The 18,484-nt window shown below is 38.0% G+C and overlaps 2 protein-coding genes across 12 annotated transcripts; both read left to right on the top strand.

Annotated features, from left to right (window-relative positions):
• The first annotated feature begins 112 nt into the window (after nucleotides 1-112).
• Nucleotides 113-9,429, top strand: LOC113731920 (uncharacterized). 9 transcript variants are annotated; one of them, XM_072079859.1, is made up of 17 exons: nucleotides 115-314; nucleotides 868-941; nucleotides 1,304-1,381; nucleotides 1,971-2,449; nucleotides 2,580-2,657; nucleotides 3,177-3,420; nucleotides 3,925-4,197; nucleotides 5,062-5,325; nucleotides 5,975-6,235; nucleotides 6,731-6,961; nucleotides 7,238-7,480; nucleotides 7,569-7,813; nucleotides 7,884-8,087; nucleotides 8,214-8,306; nucleotides 8,422-8,529; nucleotides 8,654-8,989; nucleotides 9,215-9,429. In XM_072079859.1, exons 4-17 carry the CDS (start codon nucleotides 2,015-2,017, stop codon nucleotides 9,305-9,307), a joined length of 3,108 nt encoding a protein of 1,035 aa, XP_071935960.1. In that variant the 5' UTR covers nucleotides 115-314; nucleotides 868-941; nucleotides 1,304-1,381; nucleotides 1,971-2,014; the 3' UTR covers nucleotides 9,308-9,429. The 9 variants fall into 9 exon arrangements, with proteins under 9 accessions (XP_071935964.1, XP_071935962.1, XP_071935963.1 ...); XM_072079861.1 differs by lacking the exons at nucleotides 868-941; nucleotides 1,304-1,381 and having other exon boundaries at nucleotides 114-314; nucleotides 8,654-8,731; nucleotides 8,819-8,989; XM_072079858.1 differs by lacking the exon at nucleotides 1,304-1,381.
• A 1,068-nt stretch (nucleotides 9,430-10,497) lies between these two features.
• LOC140036863 (uncharacterized) lies at nucleotides 10,498-18,340 on the top strand. Of its 3 annotated transcripts, none has more exons than XM_072079867.1 (8): nucleotides 10,498-10,810; nucleotides 12,131-12,909; nucleotides 13,053-13,130; nucleotides 13,487-13,730; nucleotides 15,167-15,266; nucleotides 16,122-16,206; nucleotides 16,990-17,358; nucleotides 17,896-18,340. In XM_072079867.1, the coding sequence occupies exons 2-8, from the start codon at nucleotides 12,265-12,267 to the stop codon at nucleotides 18,094-18,096; spliced, it is 1,722 nt and encodes a 573-aa protein (XP_071935968.1). In that variant the 5' UTR covers nucleotides 10,498-10,810; nucleotides 12,131-12,264; the 3' UTR covers nucleotides 18,097-18,340. The 3 variants fall into 3 exon arrangements, with proteins under 3 accessions (XP_071935968.1, XP_071935966.1, XP_071935965.1); XM_072079865.1 differs by having other exon boundaries at nucleotides 10,499-10,827; nucleotides 16,065-16,206; nucleotides 17,896-18,275; XM_072079864.1 differs by having other exon boundaries at nucleotides 10,499-10,810; nucleotides 16,065-16,206; nucleotides 17,896-18,275.
• The last annotated feature ends 144 nt before the right edge of the window (nucleotides 18,341-18,484 follow it).

Genomic DNA, 18,484 nt, shown 5'->3' on the forward strand with positions numbered 1-18,484 from the left:
GCAAGTAGGCCCAACGGGCTTCGCCGACGAATCGTTACACTTTTCTACAATTAAGTAATTAGCCGCGCCAAACTGTTGCGTAGGCGGAGGCAGCTGAAAGTAAATGCCGCAAAAACTTTTTGCCACGTAACCCAACCCATGCTCCCCTCCTCACTCTCTGCTCCCCATTTTGGAGGTGGGAGTGGAAGCTGGGAAGCAGTAGTAAAATACTCTTCTACTACTAGTCTACTGCTACTCCTCAAATAACTCAAAACCCACCCATTTCCCACCGCTCGGCTCTGTACTCTCTCACTCTATCGAAAGAAGAAAGAAAGGTTCAATCAATCAATTTTCTTCCATTTCTGGCTCCATCCTTTTTTGTGCTAATATTTCTCGATTTCCCGCTCTATTTCATAATTTGGTCGCTAATTTATCTTACTTGATCGTCGCAATTTTTTTTTTAAATTTTTTTTGGTTTCAACATTCATTTCAGTTTTTTTTTAGTAAAGATAGTAGAGGATCATATTCCTCTTTAATTTAACAGTTCAATTTTGATATTGTTTGCTGGAATTGTGATCTGATGATTGTACACTCTCTGATTTTTCATTCCTGACATTTTTGAGCCCACCAACTGCATTTAGGGCTCTTGCATGTGAGGTTTTTTGGTTTATTTGTTCATTATAGGGGTTTCTAACTTTTAGCTTTTACAAAAAAAAATTCTGAAATCTGTTTCTTTCTTTCTTTTTCTTTTTTCTTTTCAAAATTGTAGCTTTTGATTTGTTAAATTGGTCGTTTGATCATTTTGCATTTTATATTTTTCATGCAAAATGTTTTTGTTTTATTTTTATATTTGTGTTGGAGACTCTCTTTAAGTGAGTCTGCATGCAGATTTTGTCTTTGCGGATTTGGAGCATCTCGGTAGACCCTTGAGTAAGCTCTAAAAGAAACATTAATTGTTCCGGGTAATTCTTAGCTAAACTTAATTTTAATTTAATTTCTTTTTTGTCATGTAATGCTGCTGCCTAATCACGGTTTTTCTGATAATACATTCTAAGGTTCGTGCATGTAGGTTCTTTGTCGGTGACTCTTTTGCATGGCTTCGTAATTTATGGCTTCTAATTGTACCCTATGATATCTCCTCTTCAAATTTTCCTTTTTTTTTAAAGGAAAAAATAAAAAGAAAAGTTGCTTTTCCTTATCTGCATGATGTTTAGTTTGGTTTTTCAAAAAATGCACTGAAGATTGTAATAGAGTCGGATTTCTGTTGATATTTTTGTTTGTTTTCTTGCTGTCTGAGGAAGTCATCTAACGTTCGTGCATGCAGGTCTTTTGGGGTGCTTACTGGTAGTGGGCCAGCTACAATGACACTTGAAATTTATTTGTCTTTCGTTTGTATTCAAACGTATGTGTGTGGTCTTTTTTTTTTATATATTTATTTCAAATACTTGTTTCTGAGTTCTGGTTGGTCTTGGAAAAGAATTTTGTTCAATAGAGGTGTATTATCTTGGTCTGTTATGCCTATATGTCTGTGGATTTAATTGATAATTATCAAGAGCTATAAGAAAGCACATAACTGTTTGTTGATGATGATTCTGTGAGCTATTTACTTTTCCTTTCAGCTGCAATTGGTGGAATATATTCTCCCATTCTTGATAATTTCGACAAAGTAATCCTTTTTCTCTTGGTTGCAACTTACCTTGCAGCAATATTTTGCATGTATCCATATGCTTACAGAGGATGGTTTGGTTTGAAGTTCTATATAGTATAGAACTCTTATCAGTCCATGTGCTGGTTCTTACATAATTGTTTGTTCACATCTAACTTGTCACTTTCTCTCTTTTTCTTTAATTTTAAGTTCTCTAGTTTTCTTGCGAGTGGAACATTATACTAAAAAGAAAATCTAATACTCAGTAGCCAAATTATGGTCTTTTTGACTGCAGTAACAAGTAACTTAGAATCTCAAGTCAACTGGTTATAATTCGTTGCTGCAGGAAGCCCGTGCATTTAAGACTTTCAGGTTCAAAAGAAGGGAAAGATGAAACGCAAGCGTGGATCCGTTAGACGCAAGCCTAAAAAAACACCAGTGCCAGTTGCTAATAATGCATCTGCAAATTCTTCTTTTTTGAATGCTGAAGGTTATTCTGGGGATCATGATGGATGTGATGGATTTGATCCTACCATGGAGGGTGAAACAGCACATGCAAATGCCACTTTAAGTTCTTTCCATCAGGGACTAGATGAACCAGCCTTTCCTGGGGAGACAAATGGTGGCAATTCAATACAGAATGGTAATCTGCTAAAGAGTGTTGCCAGCTTTGCAGCTAAGCTGTCAAGAACTGTTGGTTCATCAATTGCCAAGCCATCTGATAAAGCACTTCTGTTGCAAGGTGAAAAGTCACAAGGAAAGAAACCAAGACTATTCCATCAGGATCCTCAGAACAATGAGCAAGAGCTAAATGCTGCCCTTGTGGTATGTTCTGCTTAGAGTTTTCTGTGGTAGCTTCAGCAACAAAATTTGAACGGTTTTTTTGGTGATAGCTTGTAGAAGCTTGAGTTAGTTTTTCTTGTTAATTCCCTGGATGGTTTTTATTCACTTGCAGGTGATTAAGAAGATTATGAAAACAGATGCAGCTAAGCCATTTAATGCTCCTGTGGACCCTGCAGCCTTGGGAATTCCAGTATGTAGTTGGCAGATTTAGTTACAACTGCTTCTCATTCCTTTTTTATTTCGTTTTTTAAAGGATATTTTTCCCCTTCAGCCACTGTTGTGAAGTGTCCTTTTTCCTTTGCTAATCTTATCGTCAGTGGTAGTGAGGTTTGTTAAAGGCCTTCCATATGCCTTTTTCTGGAGATTCTTTGCCCACTCCTGCATTTTTTGGGTCTTGGATCTTCGACTTGTTGTATGTATCAAAACATTTTTCATGGGATGGCCAAACTCTTGTGTTTGTTCTGCCATCGTTCTAGTCTTCCTCTTACATAGGAACCCTTTCTCTTGTATTTTATTGCAATTTTTAGATTTGTTCAACTCCTGCACATTGTAATGGCCTTGCTATTTATGTTCTTTCTTATGATTTAAATAGGTCTTTTGGAAGAATTTTTACTCTTTTTAGAAACTCTTAACGTTGACTGACTTCTCAAGCCAAGATTTTTTTTTTCAAATATTCTCTTGATATTAATTGGGCTGGGGTTGTACACAGGATTATTTTGATGCTATTGTTTCTCCTATGGACTTTGGTACGATATGCAACAACCTAGAGTTGGGTTTAAAGTACAGAGATGCAGCAGATGTCTACAAGGATGTGCAGTTAATTTGGGATAATTGTTCCAAGTACAATAAGAAAGGTGATTATACCCTGGAGCTCATGAAGCGGGCAAAGAGTAACTTTATAAAGCACTGGAATGCAGCTGGTTTATTCAGGCATCCAGAAGAAGCTGATAATGGTACGAGTGTCCCTGGTCTGTTCCTTTCATATTCATTCTTCTGTTCAGATGTTGCTCAATGTGATTCGCACCATTGAATTCATTGGTTTAGGCAAAAACCGAATGAGCTTTGCTTATCTTTACTTTCAGTAGTTGGTTTAGAAAGTGGGCCCACTTTACCCTTTAATGAGGCTCTGTCATGTCTATATTGTTTACAAGCTCATTTCTACTGGTGGGGATTGGAGATAACATTAGTAGGACCTGTGTGTTTAACTTCAAAGCATACATATGTAGAAAATCATAAACACTTTCAGTTTGATTACAACTCATTACAAGATTCAATACTTGTAATTTGCAACACATATTCCTCTTCTTCATCAAATTGTAATAGATAGATAAGGACGGGAAAGGAAATAGTGGAGGTTAAGTCTAAGAACTAGCTGTTATTACATGTTCGCTAGTACAATTATAGCCATTCAATTCCTTGTCTTTCTAATTACTGTTTCACTTGTTTTGTTTATCAAGTACATTTAGAAGCAGACCCACAGGATACTAATGGCTGTTTCACAAGGCACAACAAAGAAGGGCATATGTTTCCAGCAGGTTCCATGATCAACAACTCCATCCATCATGAAAGACCTGATTTGGTTGGTCTTTACCAGGTGCAGAGACAAGAATATTCACCTTGCTTCAGCCACATGCACTCCCAGCATATATGCTCCCAGTGCCAGTGTGAGTGCCAATCTTCAGAGTTTCAGTCCTTCCAGCGCCATTGTAGCAGACATCGTCCTACTGCAGGTAACCTCTCTACTACCTGTAAAGGAGATGCTTCTCATTGTTGTATGATTTGCCTAAGTTATTAGACTTCTTAACCATTGCTGACATTGTGGTCCTTGGTTTCTTGATGTGTACTTTTTAAATGGTTCAACAGCTTATGCCAGAAGTAGTCTTCCTTGTCATATTTGGTGTCTTTACTGACATATTTTTTCTGTTTATCATTGAAGAAATAGAAGAGTTTTTTTTTTTTTTTAATTCTAGTGTTGCTAGGGAAGTTTCTGAAACCCTTATTGTCTAGTTGAGCTTTGGACCCAACTTTTTGTCTAATATGGTAATGAAGCTCTTATCTATCTGGTCAACTCAATTGTCTTCTTGCACATTTGGTTTTCACATCCTGGTGTATCTTGCACTTTTTTCTGCTCTCTTGTGTTTTGCTCTTGACTGCTTGCTCGAGTTAGAGTCATATAATTGGTATATGGTGTTTCATTTATTCATTATCATGTTGAATTTCCCTCCCTCCATCCCAAAAACGGCAGTAGTCTGGAGAATTACAAAATATTACGTACTTGCTTAACTGGATCTTCTTAGGTTCACAGTTTTTATGTTTAAAATCACTTGTGTCATCTTTATGGCTCAACTGGCTTAATACATTCTGATTGCAGCTGCAAAGGTATTTTAGCTTAGCTAGAGCCATGGACTAGGAGCTTCATCATGTTGAATTTCCTTCTAGTTGCTAGACATACAAGATTTCTTCTATTGACCTCTTCTGTATTTCAACTTTTGACATTTTTCACATTGTGAAAGCTGCTCTAATTCGTCATCTATATGTTGTTATCAAGTCCTGAAATTTAATTGGTGATTAGTTGTTACTTCTGCTGCTGTCAGTAAAAGAAGAGAGCATGCAAACTTTAACAAAGTCTAGTAACGGATGCCATGTAGGTAGGCATATGTGTTCCAGTGGTCCAATTAGTGGAGAGCACTACAGCCAGCGGCAGGATGAGATTAGGCCCTTCCAAAAACTCTCGTGTCAATCCTCACCTAGTTGTGGCACTCAAAGCCATTCCTGTGAGAGACCCTACAAGTATCAATCGAACTCTAGCCATCTCCAACCTTCTAGCCTACTGTCTGGCAGAGATACTCAAACTGCAGGTGTGCCTACCATTTACTCTACTCAGAGAAATAAATTCATATGTCAAAATGCAGTTGTCTATTATAGAATTTTCGTAGGTTCTTTCACAATATTAGTTGTGCAAGCATGTTAGGGACGTTTCACATGCTGCTTTTATTTTCATTGGAGCAGTTATAAATAACATGATGTTCCTAATTTTGTCACTCTTCTGAGTGAGCATTAATGGAATCTATTGGGAACCAAAGTTTGCAACTTCAATTCTGAAGAGAACTAAAATAAAGCTGAAGAAAGACTTATGTTTGTTTGAGTTGTTGCATTTTGTGATGCTACTAGGGTTCTATGGAAAAGGAAGGTAAACACAAACAGCTTTGTGCTACAGTAGGGAAAGCAAATAAGAATGAAGTATGAGAAATTGTTGATAGAAGTAATGGAAAGGTGCTTACAAAATAAATTGTCATCTTTAATTTGTGACATGTAAAATTAAACATTTATAAATCTGCAGTTTTTTGGTATCCTAATGAAATGTGAAACATGAAGTCTTGAAGTGTTGATGAATCATAGTTATGTAGACTTCAAGTCTTTTACAAGATCTCATATGTAATGGCAATGATCCAGTATGCTTAATGGTGCTGTTGCTTAAGTACTGATTTTGAATCGTTTCACATGAAGGCCATGTGCATTTACCAATTCATGGAGTCTCTTCTTCCTCGACATGCAACATATGTGAGCATGCTTGCAGTTCAGTTCCAATGAGTTATAATTCCAACCACCACAAGCACTATCAGATGTGCTCCTGTCCCATTAATGAGCATCAATCTTTGCTGAGGTGTTGTGATCAATATCAGCAACATCAGAATTCTTGTCAGCATTACTCACACTCAAGTCAGATGCGGAATACGGAGCCTGATGTTAGAGATGCTGGAAATGCAGGTATCCACATCTGTTTTCAATAGGATTCATTTCATGTGTGTGATCTGGCCCTCTCTTTTCGTGGGTGCAATCTATATAGCTTTCTTGCTTTGGCCACATTCACATTTCTAGTTGAATTCTTCACTGGATCTTAGTGTCCAAGTACAGGAGTTTGTCATTAATTCTATTTGTTATTCTTGTAATCATCAATTTTGGGCAATCAATCAAATGGAGAAATCAAAGAACCTGTCTTTTCCCTTGATACTGGCTCCACTTGTCTCAAGCAGTGGTAGTGATCATTCTATTAGGGTTCTTTATTCCATAACTTGTGTTACTAATTAAAGCTACTTAAATCTTAGCCATCCTGAAGATTTGGGATACATGCTTGTTGGCTCGTCAACCTTGTTGTATCAGATATTCACAATTTTAAGAAAGTTGAATTCTATAGAAATGCTTATTGCACAAAATTCACATTTATCAATTTGTCGTTTGGTCATTTGCATATGCACTCTGCAGTTGAATCTACTGTCAGACATACCGAAGGCAGACTCAGATATCCAATGGCCCCAGTTACTGATGGTAGCAGCCACCAGCAGCAGTGTCAGATGGGTCCAAGCCAAGTGCCATCATCCCCAACGATGCATAGCAACTCATGTCAGCCTCAGGGAAAGAGGTATCAGTGCCAGTTGGACTTTGGTCATTCAGAAAGACCCCTGCCAGAAGACAGGCCAAATATTGGTGGAGCAGGTATGCTCGTTATCATTTTCGGGGTTTGATGCTTAGCCTATTCCTGTTATCAAACCTTCATACTTTATAGTGATATAATGGTATTTCATATGGATCCACTTTGAGTTCTGTAGATGTGGAATGCATCTTTGGTCCCATGTATGGAGATCATTCAATTGGTTTATATATGCCCTGTTACTGCATTGGTGTTGTATATAATCTGTGCAGTGGCTAACGATTCAGTACCTTGTCATTTTCCTTCTATCTAATTAATATATACTGTTTTCTCTGGTGAAGAACATTCAAATATCCCACCACATGCAGAATCTACCATTAGACATGAGACTGACTATTCGGGTAGCCCAGATGATAATGATGATCGCAGCGATGAGCAGGAATTTCAGCTAGGCCCCAATGAGTTACAGTCACCCTTATTGGGCCAGTCAGATGAGCCAAAGGAAGATGGCCCCCAATTTCAACCAAGCTCAAGCCAACCAGAACCTCCCATGCCGCAGAGTGGGGTTAATATGACAGATGCAGGTGAGCTGTTCACTATGCTACAATCGGGAAAAGTTCTCTTTCGATATTTGTGCCATCAGATGTTTCATTTGCCATTTTTGTCGATTAGACCACGCTGGTCTGGAGAGAAAAACTCGAGGGCGAGGACCCACACGGTGCCTTAAGTTGTTGGTAGAAGGGATGCGGATATCAGTCACCACAAATGAACTGGGGCAACCCGTCGGCCCTGAGGCTTCAAAATTGGTTAGCTTTCTGGGCACTCTTGCAAGGAATGGAAATTTGGCACCTCTTACATACGTTGACTGGAGGGCTGTGCCTGAAGAGAGCAAGGAGAATATGTGGGAGGAAGTTCAGGTAACAGGACCTGTTTCTCTCTTCCTTTGCTCTTTCAAAAACATTAACTGTTCTCAATCATATGATGCAGAAGCAGTTTGAAATTGACCCAAATAGTAAAAGTTGGGTTATTAAATCCCTTGGCAAAAAGTGGAAAGACTGGAAATCCAAGTTGAAGACTGCACATTACATCACTCATGCAACTGATGAGGAGAGGCTAGCTGACCGTGATGAGAGAGTCCTTCCAGAACAATGGGCCTACCTTGTTTCACATTGGAGTTCCGAGGAAGCAGAGGTATCTAGCTAGCATGATTTCATGTGATTTTTCATCTTGTGGAAGTCACCGTGTGCTGTTCTTTTTTCCTTCTCATAACTCATCGACTTCACATTGTGGATATCTGAAATTTGTCTCTCATGATAGAAACGGAGTGCTACAAATAGGGCTAATCGTGCACAGCAGAAGTTTGGGCACGTTACAGGAACCAAGAGCTTTGCACGGATACGTGAAGAGCAGGTAAATACGCTCTCTTTGACACTAAATTGCGGAAAGTTTGGCCCATGGTGTTTCATTGGAGTCAATAGGAAATGGTCACAAGAATGATCCTAACGACTGGTGTCTGGAAAAACAGCGTGTTAAGAGATCTGATGGGAAGGCTCCATCTCGGGCAGAGCTATTCATCTTGACTCGCACGCGCAAAGATGGAAAGCCTGTAAATGAAGCATCCTCTGCTGTAATTGTATGGCTGAGCACAAGCAATTTCACAGTGCAATTTCACAGTTTCTTCAAGTTTTGCCAAGAGTATACGGAAGTATCCCTTTGGATTTGTTTTTAATTGTTCAAGCACTTGATTTTCTTTACAGACCCAGCTTCGTGAAATTGGAAGTCAACCACAGAATGCCTTCCAGAACAACAACGCTGGAGGTGACGTCTTCTCTCAGGTTGTGGGTCGAGATAGACACGGTCGTGTGCGTTGTCTTGGATTGGGTCCATCTCCTTCTGATTTTGTGGGACAAAAACCTACGCAGGCTGAGGCCATGAAAATGGTGACAGAGGCGAATGATGAGGTACGCCAGATGAAAGAGCGGTTGGTGGCCATGGAGCAGACTTGTACGCAGATGGCACAACAGATGGCTACTATGATGTCGATGATGTCATCTATGCAGAAAAACTCGACAGCTGACAATGTGCCTGATGTAGTAAGTTCACAATTCCAGCTCACTGTTTCAGATTTCTTGTACTCTCGTCACAGGCACAGCAGGAGGTTTAAAGTGGAATGTGTAGGTTCAAACACACCCAAGAGAAGCTGTAGGTTCAGCATTTTAGCTATTTGCTCTAAGCAGCACAAACATGCATATGGCAGAGAATAGAAACTGGATAGCACTTGTTGGGATGTACTAATTTTGATGCTCTTGTCGTGATAGGTTGTTAATGGCTCAGGCAATTCCGAAGGTTCACCAGATCAGCAAGTACAATCCTTGCCATTAAGACGCTCAAGTAGAAAAGGCAAATTTTAGGCATGCAGCTTCTAAAGGAGCTTTAGTCCCCCCTTCAGGAAATGTAAAATACTACTATATGTCTTTGCACACTAATTTAATTAGATCCAATCCAGTCAGTCTTTTATTGGGGCTTTAAATTATACATATATACTTAGATGGGCTGAAGTTTCTTAAAGAATTTCTTTTTCAGTAAATTTCTTGGTAGCATTAAGAGTTTGGTGAATTCTTAGCACCCGTTTGGTTCGGACTCCGGAACAGCAGCAGCAATGAGTATAAAATGATCCTCTAGCTTAGCTCCCATGGTTGACATATGCTGGAGGATGTGTTAGCAGTGTGTGTATGGTATGCCATGCCATGAGGCACAAAAAAGGGGAGATGGAGCATGGGAAGAATTTCTTTTTTCTATTTTTTGTTGTGGTTTGGTGAGTAATCAAGGCAAAAAAAAAAATGTGGATAATAATTACGCCAACGAGATCGGAACAACGCCAATTAAAAAAATTCCTTGCAGAGCAAAGTTGATTCTGATTGCTCTAACAATAATGATAGCCCATTAACTAGTTCTAATGGTAATAAATCAATAAACACGAACGTTTTAATTAGTGTAACAGAATTTTGTCAAACTTTGTAAAATCTTACAAAAGGACCATCTAAATGCATATTGCACGAAGACAAATTTGTTCCCTTTTGGCTAAAATCTATATAGAGAACATGAGAGATGAGATGGTTTTAGAGTTAAATTTTTTTGTCACTTTTTTTTAAAATTTTTTTTATTTCTATCCTGATATACGCAATGATCAATGCTGTAAGTAATTTTAATAACTTCTAATATTTCTTTTTTTAAAAAAGTTTTTTTTTTTGAACTAATAACTTCTACTCTTTTTTTCCTATCAACAGAAAAGCCTTATAATTTTATAATTTTAAAGTACGAGTGTCTTTTTTTAACTGCTCCCAATCAATACTATCTTAGTTTCCAAAATCACACTAATCACTTCATTAAATAGCAAGATGGAGCGAATTTTACAAAAATGATTTCTAGTTTGGATATGTTCTCTATGTTTTGAAACCATTAAAAATGAAAACTTAAAGGGAGCTCTTGCAATGTTTTTTTGTTAAAATTTTTTTTACTAACAAAACCTTTTTTTAAAAAAAAAACTTTTTAGTAGCGCATTCGGCTATATACTTTAGGTGAAGGAAGTGAAACTTACCTTTCCAGGGCACGAGGCCCATGCCCATCTGTTATAAGCCCACCCTATTCTACGCACGGTCGCTCCCTAAAGGCAAAGTGGCGAATAGGGAGAAAAATAAATAAATAAATAAGGGAAAAAAGCAGGAAATCAAAACCAAAGAATTTTTTTTAAAAAAAAAATCAAAAATTAAGTATTGCATCTTTGGAAGCGCGAGCTCCCGCTCAATCTCTGGTAATCAAGTTTTCAATTCCAAGTCTTAGGAGCTCCGAAATCGCACCGCAACCCGCTAAAAAGAGGTTCAGTTCGAAGCGCAACCCAAACCCGCAGAAAAGAGGTCCGAAGCGTAACCCGGTTCTTGCTTTCTCTCTTCCTTTCGTGCTCTAATTTTCTGGTCTTTAAGATGTTTTTTTTGTTTTTACTGTTGTACCATTGTTATATGACTCAGCTTAGATGAACAGAATGCTGTTTTTGAAATTCTGCTATTGCTCGATTGGAATTCTGTTGAACAAATTTTTTGGACTTTAGTTGTTGTTTAAATTGGAATTGAAGCAAAAGAACTCATTTTGTATCTTCAGTAACTGGGAAACCCTTTTTTCCCAGCTTCAGTTGAGGTGTTTAGGGTTTTTCTGTATATTTCCTATTGTCGTGGTGAATTTTTTCAATTAAACCAACTGGTTGTTGAACTCTTTTTTTTTTGTTTTTTTGTGGATGTATTCTGTTGTAACTGCAAATGTAAACAAAATTTTGCATCTGAGTCCTTGATTTATTCGTTGTCATACACATTATTACCTTTTAGTGAGTATTTGTATGCATTTTTCCTGGGAAGCCTATCATGGTAAAAACTTGTAAGGGTCACTGGGTTAATTAGGGAATCAAGGTAGAAGAGTTACTTGTTCATTGGCCACTTGTATAGCAGTAGTGGTTCGTTGTCCTTTTTAATTGGAATGTAGCATATTATGATTGCAAATTGCTGTCTCTATGGGTTAAGACTAGAAAGCTGTGAGTATTGGGAAACTCGTAGGCTTAGGAGCTGTTCTATCTAGTGGGGTGGAAGGGAAAGCTTTTAGAACTAAAAGGGAGCATGGAGAGTTATTAATGTCTAACTAGAAAAAACCAAGTTAAAGAAAAAGTTGGGTTTTTGAAGTAAAACTCATTTGATTTTAATAAATTGTGCAAAGATGAGTTTTTTTTTTTTTTTTTTGTTATTTTAATGTGGGAAGTTTGGGGCAGGATCACTTTTGTGATGGTATGGTGGTTAAGGTTTTAGAAGAGAGTTTGGTTTATGAATCAGATGGACCACCTCTTGGACACATGAACTTGTGGTCCTTTGTACCTTAGGAATTACTTTCCAAGGACTACATGTCAATGCAGTTGGAATTTACTTGTCATGGACATGCCCCAGGCTCACTGGAATGTTAATCATACTATTCCCTGAGCTGAGGTTGTGGTAGGAGTTCAGGTTGTGCCAATCACTGTGTCTGTTGGACAGAAGAGTCACATAACATCAGCATTGGTGTTATGTTCTTCTTTCAGCTGGTCATGCTGATGCTCTGGAACTATTCAATATGTGGTCTGACAGTTTTGCTTATCCATTTAATGTATTGTTAGTATCTAGAGATGTTTGCATTGCTAATACCTGCAGTGATCATTGCAGAATGGAATATATCTCCTCTTGTTGTGCACTTTAATTGATGTGGCTCTAAACAAAGTAGATTCTTGCCTAGTGTGTCTGGGTCTTTTATTGTAAGCTTGGAAATTCATCATTCGAATATTAGCTAGTTGGGGGGAATGAAGCGCAGACGTAAGGGTGGTAAGAAAGGCAAAGCAAAGAAACCGAGAACAGTTAGTACAAATGAGGTGGCACAAAGTTTGGTTACCTCAAATACAGAAGACAACCCTGTGATGAATGAATTGGACAACGATGAATTTGACTCTGGACCGGAGGCCGAGTCTCCATCTTCAACTGGAGCTGATCTGCCTGAGAAACCACCAATTGTAGATGAAAAACCAAAAACTCTTAATCCTGGCCATCCAAATGATGATACAAAGCCAAAATTAGTTTATGGACGTGTTAAAGTGAAGATCAAAGCTTCAAAAGCATTAGACTCTCAGCTCACTTCTTCAGATGCACCCACACACAGTGATACTGAGAAGAGTGGACAGCAAGTGGAGGTAGAAAACCAGGGAGCTCCCAGTGAAAAGATGGAAGACAGTGCTAACTCATTGCCTGAATCTAACATAGGCAATTCTGGGAATTCATCTAAAAGATCTGGCAGCATAAAATTAAAGTCATCTAGGGGATTTAGTTCATCAAGTATGAGCCCATGTAGTAATGTTGAAATGATGAAGGGAGAGAGTACACAGCAGAAAGAACCTGGGGTGCTCCGCCCGAATACTCAACATGACAAGCAAGAGTTGGATGCTTCTTTGGAGGTACATATGAATGATCTGTTCGTTTTTTGATGTCACGTGTTTCAGAGATACTTCTCGTGAATGAGCTGTTCGTTTTTTGGAGGTACACGCGAATGATCTGTTCATTTTTTGATGTCACGTGTTTTTTGGTGTCACCTGTGTAGGTAATAAAGAAAGTTATGAAGATGGAAGCAGCTGAGCCCTTTAATGTACCAGTGAATCCTATTGCTCTTGGAGTACCAGTAAGCATTTGTTGCTTTGCAAAGTCTTTGTTGCCATCTTATGCTAATGTTGGATGCAGAACAAATGGGGCCTTAAAGACTGTAATTTGCTATACAGTATGCTGATAGTTGTATTTGAGAAACTTCACAGAAAATGTTGCTCTAATCTTTTACCCTATATGGTACAACTTGTTTTAAATACTTGGGAGTTTTGAACATAGTACTGTTGTATTTGGTGAAAATGTTGCGTGAATGCTTAAGTTGGAACGCGTTACTAATTTCAGCGAGAGGTCTTTCATGATTTTCATTTTATTTCTTTGTTTATCTTTCACATAAAGTTTTTAACATCAATTTATTGCCAAATGGGGCTGAACCAGGACTATTTTGATGTCATTGATACGCCTATGGATTTTGGCACCATATGCAGTAATCTCGAAAGTGGTATCAAGTACATGAACTCTGAGGATGTCTACAGAGATGTGCAGTATATATGGGATAATTGCTACAAGTACAATAATAAAGGTGATTACATTTTGGAGCTCATGAAACGGGTGAAGAAGAACTTCATGAAACATTGGACTGCAGCTGGCTTATACAGCGATCATGCAGAGGGAACCAATGGTAAGATTTATTTTATCTAAGGGGCCATTTGGTTTAAGGATATTGGAATCAAGATTTGAAATAATGCCGATTCTCAGTGTTTGGATATAGGTATGGGGTTTGAGATTTTGGAATGAATTCCAAAAATCGGGCAACTCTCCATTCCTGACCAAATTGAGAGGTTTTGTGAATTCCCTTTATTTAATTCCAAAGCAGATTTATTAAACATTTTCCACATTTCACACTTGAACGACCCAATCGCTAGCACTCTTTCCTTTCCTCCCCCACCACTGACAACCCTTCTCCTTCCACTTCCCAATCTACTAGGCCCTTTGCTCTTTGTCATTCCAGCCCCACTCCTCCATCCCTTTCCACCACCATAGCCCGCAAGGCCCTAGGAAGATGGGAGAAACTTCTATTTCACAAAAGCATTTCATCCTGAGTGGCTTTGGCATGTGATGAATTTTTTCTGTTTTCTGGTTATTAGTCTCCCTAGGACCGTTGTTGATTTTTTAGACTGAAGTGGTAGCGCTAACGGACATGTAAGTGGTGGAGTGATTGCTGCAACCTCCCTCTTTCTCTTCTCTCCCATGGTGAAATCCCTTCAACTATTTTTATTTTTGTTTTTTTCTGTTGAATCCTATTCATCTTTGCTATAAATCAGCTCTTTTGATTTTGAAGTTCCAAGAAAATTGATCAATTGTCCAAGTGATTTTGAGTTCCAAGAAAATTCATCAATGGTCAATGGGTTAAGTGCTGCAATAATGTGTAAAAGAGGAACGAAGAAGAAAAGTAAAAAATATAAAAGAAATTAAAAATACAATTAAATAATAGACAATTTAATGTAATACCCATTCCTTGTTAATATTTACCAAACATATGTTGTTGTAATGATACCTTTGACCAAAACCCATACTAATTTTTGAGATATTATTCCAATTACAATTCCAATTCCAACCAAACGCCGAGTAAGCATTTTATTTTTTGACTTCGTTGTGAAAGAATACTATGTGTCTTATTTCTTGATTATATCTCATCTCTATGCTTGTGTATTGGGGTTCAGCTGTCTATTGACAATATTAGAGAACCTTTAGATGTGCTTCTGTTTATTGACAAGGAACATACTGCTGTTGGTATTGCTGATATGGTTCAGTTCTTTGATACACAAATCGGACCCTTCAGTTTCTTCCGTATGATTGTTTTGTATTCTGTTTGCTTAGTTCTTACACTGAATGGTTCTACATATTATAGTTTGTTTCAGTATTGGTAATTGCTGTTAGAATTGTGCAAGTACAAAAGTGAATCATAGGTTGTTTCCGGTTGAAAGTAATGGTAATGCTTAAAAAGATTATACATAAAGGTTTGAGCATAGCTCAGAAATCATTTGTTCAGTCTGTTCTTACCTACTTGCTGCAAACAAATTCAAAATATACTTTTTAATACCTTTCTTCTTGCAGGCAGTGATACAATTCAAGCAATGGATGTGACTCCTTCCATTCACGGAAAGATGCCTGTAAAAAATGGTGCCTTGAACGCTGCATCAAAGAAGCGCCATGGGTATGTTTCTGCAGGTTATCTTGTATGAATTTGAACTACATTTTGGTTTCTGTTGACCCCTACATGATTAAATAACTGACATATCAAAATAGGAACCTGAGAGCTTATTGGCCTGTTTGTTCTGAAACTAAATGGTTGATGATCATTTTGAGTGTTTTTGCTAATTGTCTGCAGATATGCTAGTATTAAACCATTTAGCATGGACTGATATCACTATTTGAAGAGAGACACATAGTTCAATGTGTTATTGGTTCTTCTGTCTCTCCCTTTCTCTCTGTCAATTTATGATTATTTTGGTTTATCTAGATTGACATGTCCCTTGATTCTGCTGCACTATATTGTTTGATGAGATTTTTGTTCTTCACTTACTATTAACAAGCAATGAATTCCTTGTGCCCTTTCTTTGTTCGTTGTTATTTTGGAATAAAACTATGAATATAGACAAGTATTATAGAAAGGACTAAGAAGTGCAAAAATGCTGGAAACTGGTTTAGAAGTCTCAAATTAAAATAAAATGATAAAGACAGAGTAGAACACAGAGACAACTAGGTAGAATTAATTATAAATTGGGGAGTGAAGTCTTTATTACTCATTGTGCATAGGTATTATACAGGAAAGAAAAGGTTCTCTTGCTTATTGATGCAATTTTTTGTTAGTTTCAATTTCATTAACCACTTTGAATTTGAAGTACAAGATTTTTTTCAGGCATTACTAGCTTAGTCACTCGTCGGTGGTGAGCTTCGCTTGTAATCCTTTTGTAGCTATTTTGAGTTGATGTGATTTTACAACGTATTCCAGTCTTAAAAAGCACAAGGACGGTTGTCTTTGTGCTATCTGTGTAATGATGCGGCGCAGACAGGAGCGCGAGGAGACTTCTCGAACGTTGGATGATCAGTTTGATGCTGGTGATGGTTATATGGATGAAGAGTTTAAGCCAGAGGTATATTTATTCATCGCCTTTGTTCAGTGCTTTTTGGTTAAATGTTTAGAAAGTCATAACTAGACCACCTCTGTGTCGGATTTTTGAAAAACAGCTTCTTCTTTTTTTTTTCTATGACCTGAGTTTTAGGAACTGCTGGTAGCTAAAGCTCTATATTGACTTTAGCAAGCACCACAGTTCACTCTATCTTGAACAATGTTCTTGCTTAAGCGATCTGCTGTTAGACGTATGTTTGATTCTCCATCCTTTGTTAATGTTTGCTCTACTTGTTTGTGGCCATAGCTTCGTCAGTTTCCTTTTGCTCATGCTAAGTGGTGTCTCCACAGGTCTTCTTTGCACTTCTTTGCTAAGGCTTCTTTCACCTTTTTTCAGTTGATGCTACTGATACTTTTGTATTCTAAATCAGTAGAGACATCAGACATGAAAGCATGCACTATTTGTCCAAATAAATTGGATGACCAGTAGCTAAGTGTAGAGTTCTTGGTGGTTGTCCCTGGTCTATTGTGGAGATGGGTGGATGGGTGAGGTTATGGGGCTTTGAATTGTGTTCCGCTGAACTTGTGGGACAAGGTAACTATTTGGCTTTACAGGGGATTTTGGTTGAAATTTCTGATAGTAATCAAATGTCGTATCTGTTAGTTTACAGTCTGCTGAGCTTATCTGTTTTATGAGTCGTGGCCCCTAGGGGAGGTCACAGCAACTGCTTAGAACACATAAGAACCATCAGGAGCATTATTCTGTATCTTATACCATGTCATAATTATGTTATCTTCTGGTTTGAAGGAAGCTTCACCTACAGGAAGTCCTGGTGGAGATTATTCTTTAGCAAATATGGACAATTTGCAAGAACAGGTTGCCGATGCTGACCTTGAAGAGAAAGGAGATGAAATGAAGTTGCAGGATACTGAAAATATATCACAACAGCAAGAGGACAAGCCTGAGGATAACAAAGAGAATTTATTGACAGATGAAGGAAAAGAAGAAGGTGAAATTTGTGAGCAGTTGGATCAGAGATCTAAAGACGAGCATGATGCACAAAACCATCCACCAAATCTGGAGTCAGGTGATGACTTGTCAAATAAAGCCAGCAGGGAGAAAACACCTCTACAGCATGAAGATAATACAGCAGCAATTGAGCAACGGAAGACTAAGGTGAGAAACTGACTATATCTGCTCGATAGGCTCAATACTAAGAGGTTGGTTATTAATCTTTAAAATGTAGTCTAACTGAATATTGTAAGAGAAGCAAAATAGAAAAATGAAAGAAAAGGCATTTGTAGCTCCTATTGCATACTTTTAACAAAACATTTAAGTTGAAATTCCGTACATTGGTCACAACTAAAGAAAACTATGAGCTACACAGATCTCTGTTTACTTTGTCAACTTATATTCAGTCAATGTATTTCCTTTAGACTCTTTACAAGCATAGAGGACAATACCTTTAGTTTGCCTTGTAGATATGAACAACACACTTGTTTTGTCCAGGTATATGGCTAGCAGAATTGTTTCATGAACCATTGTTGTCGCTAATGGTTTTTGGCTTGAAAACTGATATGCTTTAGACTTTCCAGCACACTTTTTGTCGCTCAATATGTCACCAAAAATGACACGATTATTAAATTTTCTGCCTCACTCCTTGGTAAATTGGAGACTATTCTAACTTTGGGATATGGCGCTTATTGTTCACAGGAGTTGCTGGACAAGAATCAAAGAGCTAAAATGTATGAGAGACTCCGTTATTTGGAAAATCCCATGCTTTTTGAGTTATGCGGCACCCTTTTTGATGATAAGAATAAATCTGTTTGGACGGGACCGCATTCTCTTGTTCATCATGAGCGTTTTCCTCGCAAGAGCTCCATTCTTGCAGCTATTACTTCATTTATGAAGTAGCTGCGGACATCGTTTCAGCAATTCAAGGAGCAAATCAAAACTATGAGTGCCTCTTTTCTTGGCTTTCAAATTTACACCAGGACCAAGGAGTTAATGGTTGCTTGACGAATCTTTGATGTTTCATAACATGTTGAACGGCGAAGTGCTTTTATGTGATTTATTCCATCGCAGTACCCCCACTCCTTGCCTCCGAACTGTCTTCTACTCTTGTTCCTCTTTGGATAATGAAAAGATGTTTGGAAAATCGAATGCAGTCAGTCACCTGATCACCTCTGCGGTTTGAATTGATGGTGCGTTAGCCCTAGCATCAACAGGCAACAGAGCTGCAGAAGTTTTATCTCATTTTAATCAACTAAGTTCTGGCTACATAAAGGTCCTCGGGCACGAC

The sequence above is a fragment of the Coffea arabica genome, chromosome 2e (assembly GCF_036785885.1).
Source record: "Coffea arabica cultivar ET-39 chromosome 2e, Coffea Arabica ET-39 HiFi, whole genome shotgun sequence".
Lineage (NCBI taxonomy): Eukaryota > Viridiplantae > Streptophyta > Magnoliopsida > Gentianales > Rubiaceae > Coffea > Coffea arabica.

Bases quoted from the DNA above. Each gene is read 5' to 3' on its own strand.
- LOC140036863 (XM_072079865.1), top strand. From the start codon at position 12,265: ATGAAGCGCAGACGTAAGGGTGGTAAGAAAGGCAAAGCAAAGAAACCG. The intron at 15,267-16,064 runs GTATGTTTCTGC...AACGTATTCCAG, and splicing joins GCATCAAAGAAGCGCCATGG to TCTTAAAAAGCACAAGGACG. The intron at 17,359-17,895 runs GTGAGAAACTGA...TATTGTTCACAG, and splicing joins TTGAGCAACGGAAGACTAAG to GAGTTGCTGGACAAGAATCA.
- LOC113731920 (XM_072079859.1), top strand. From the start codon at position 2,015: ATGAAACGCAAGCGTGGATCCGTTAGACGCAAGCCTAAAAAAACACCA. The intron at 8,307-8,421 runs GTAAATACGCTC...CTGGAAAAACAG, and splicing joins CACGGATACGTGAAGAGCAG to CGTGTTAAGAGATCTGATGG. The intron at 8,990-9,214 runs GTAAGTTCACAA...TTGTCGTGATAG, and splicing joins CTGACAATGTGCCTGATGTA to GTTGTTAATGGCTCAGGCAA.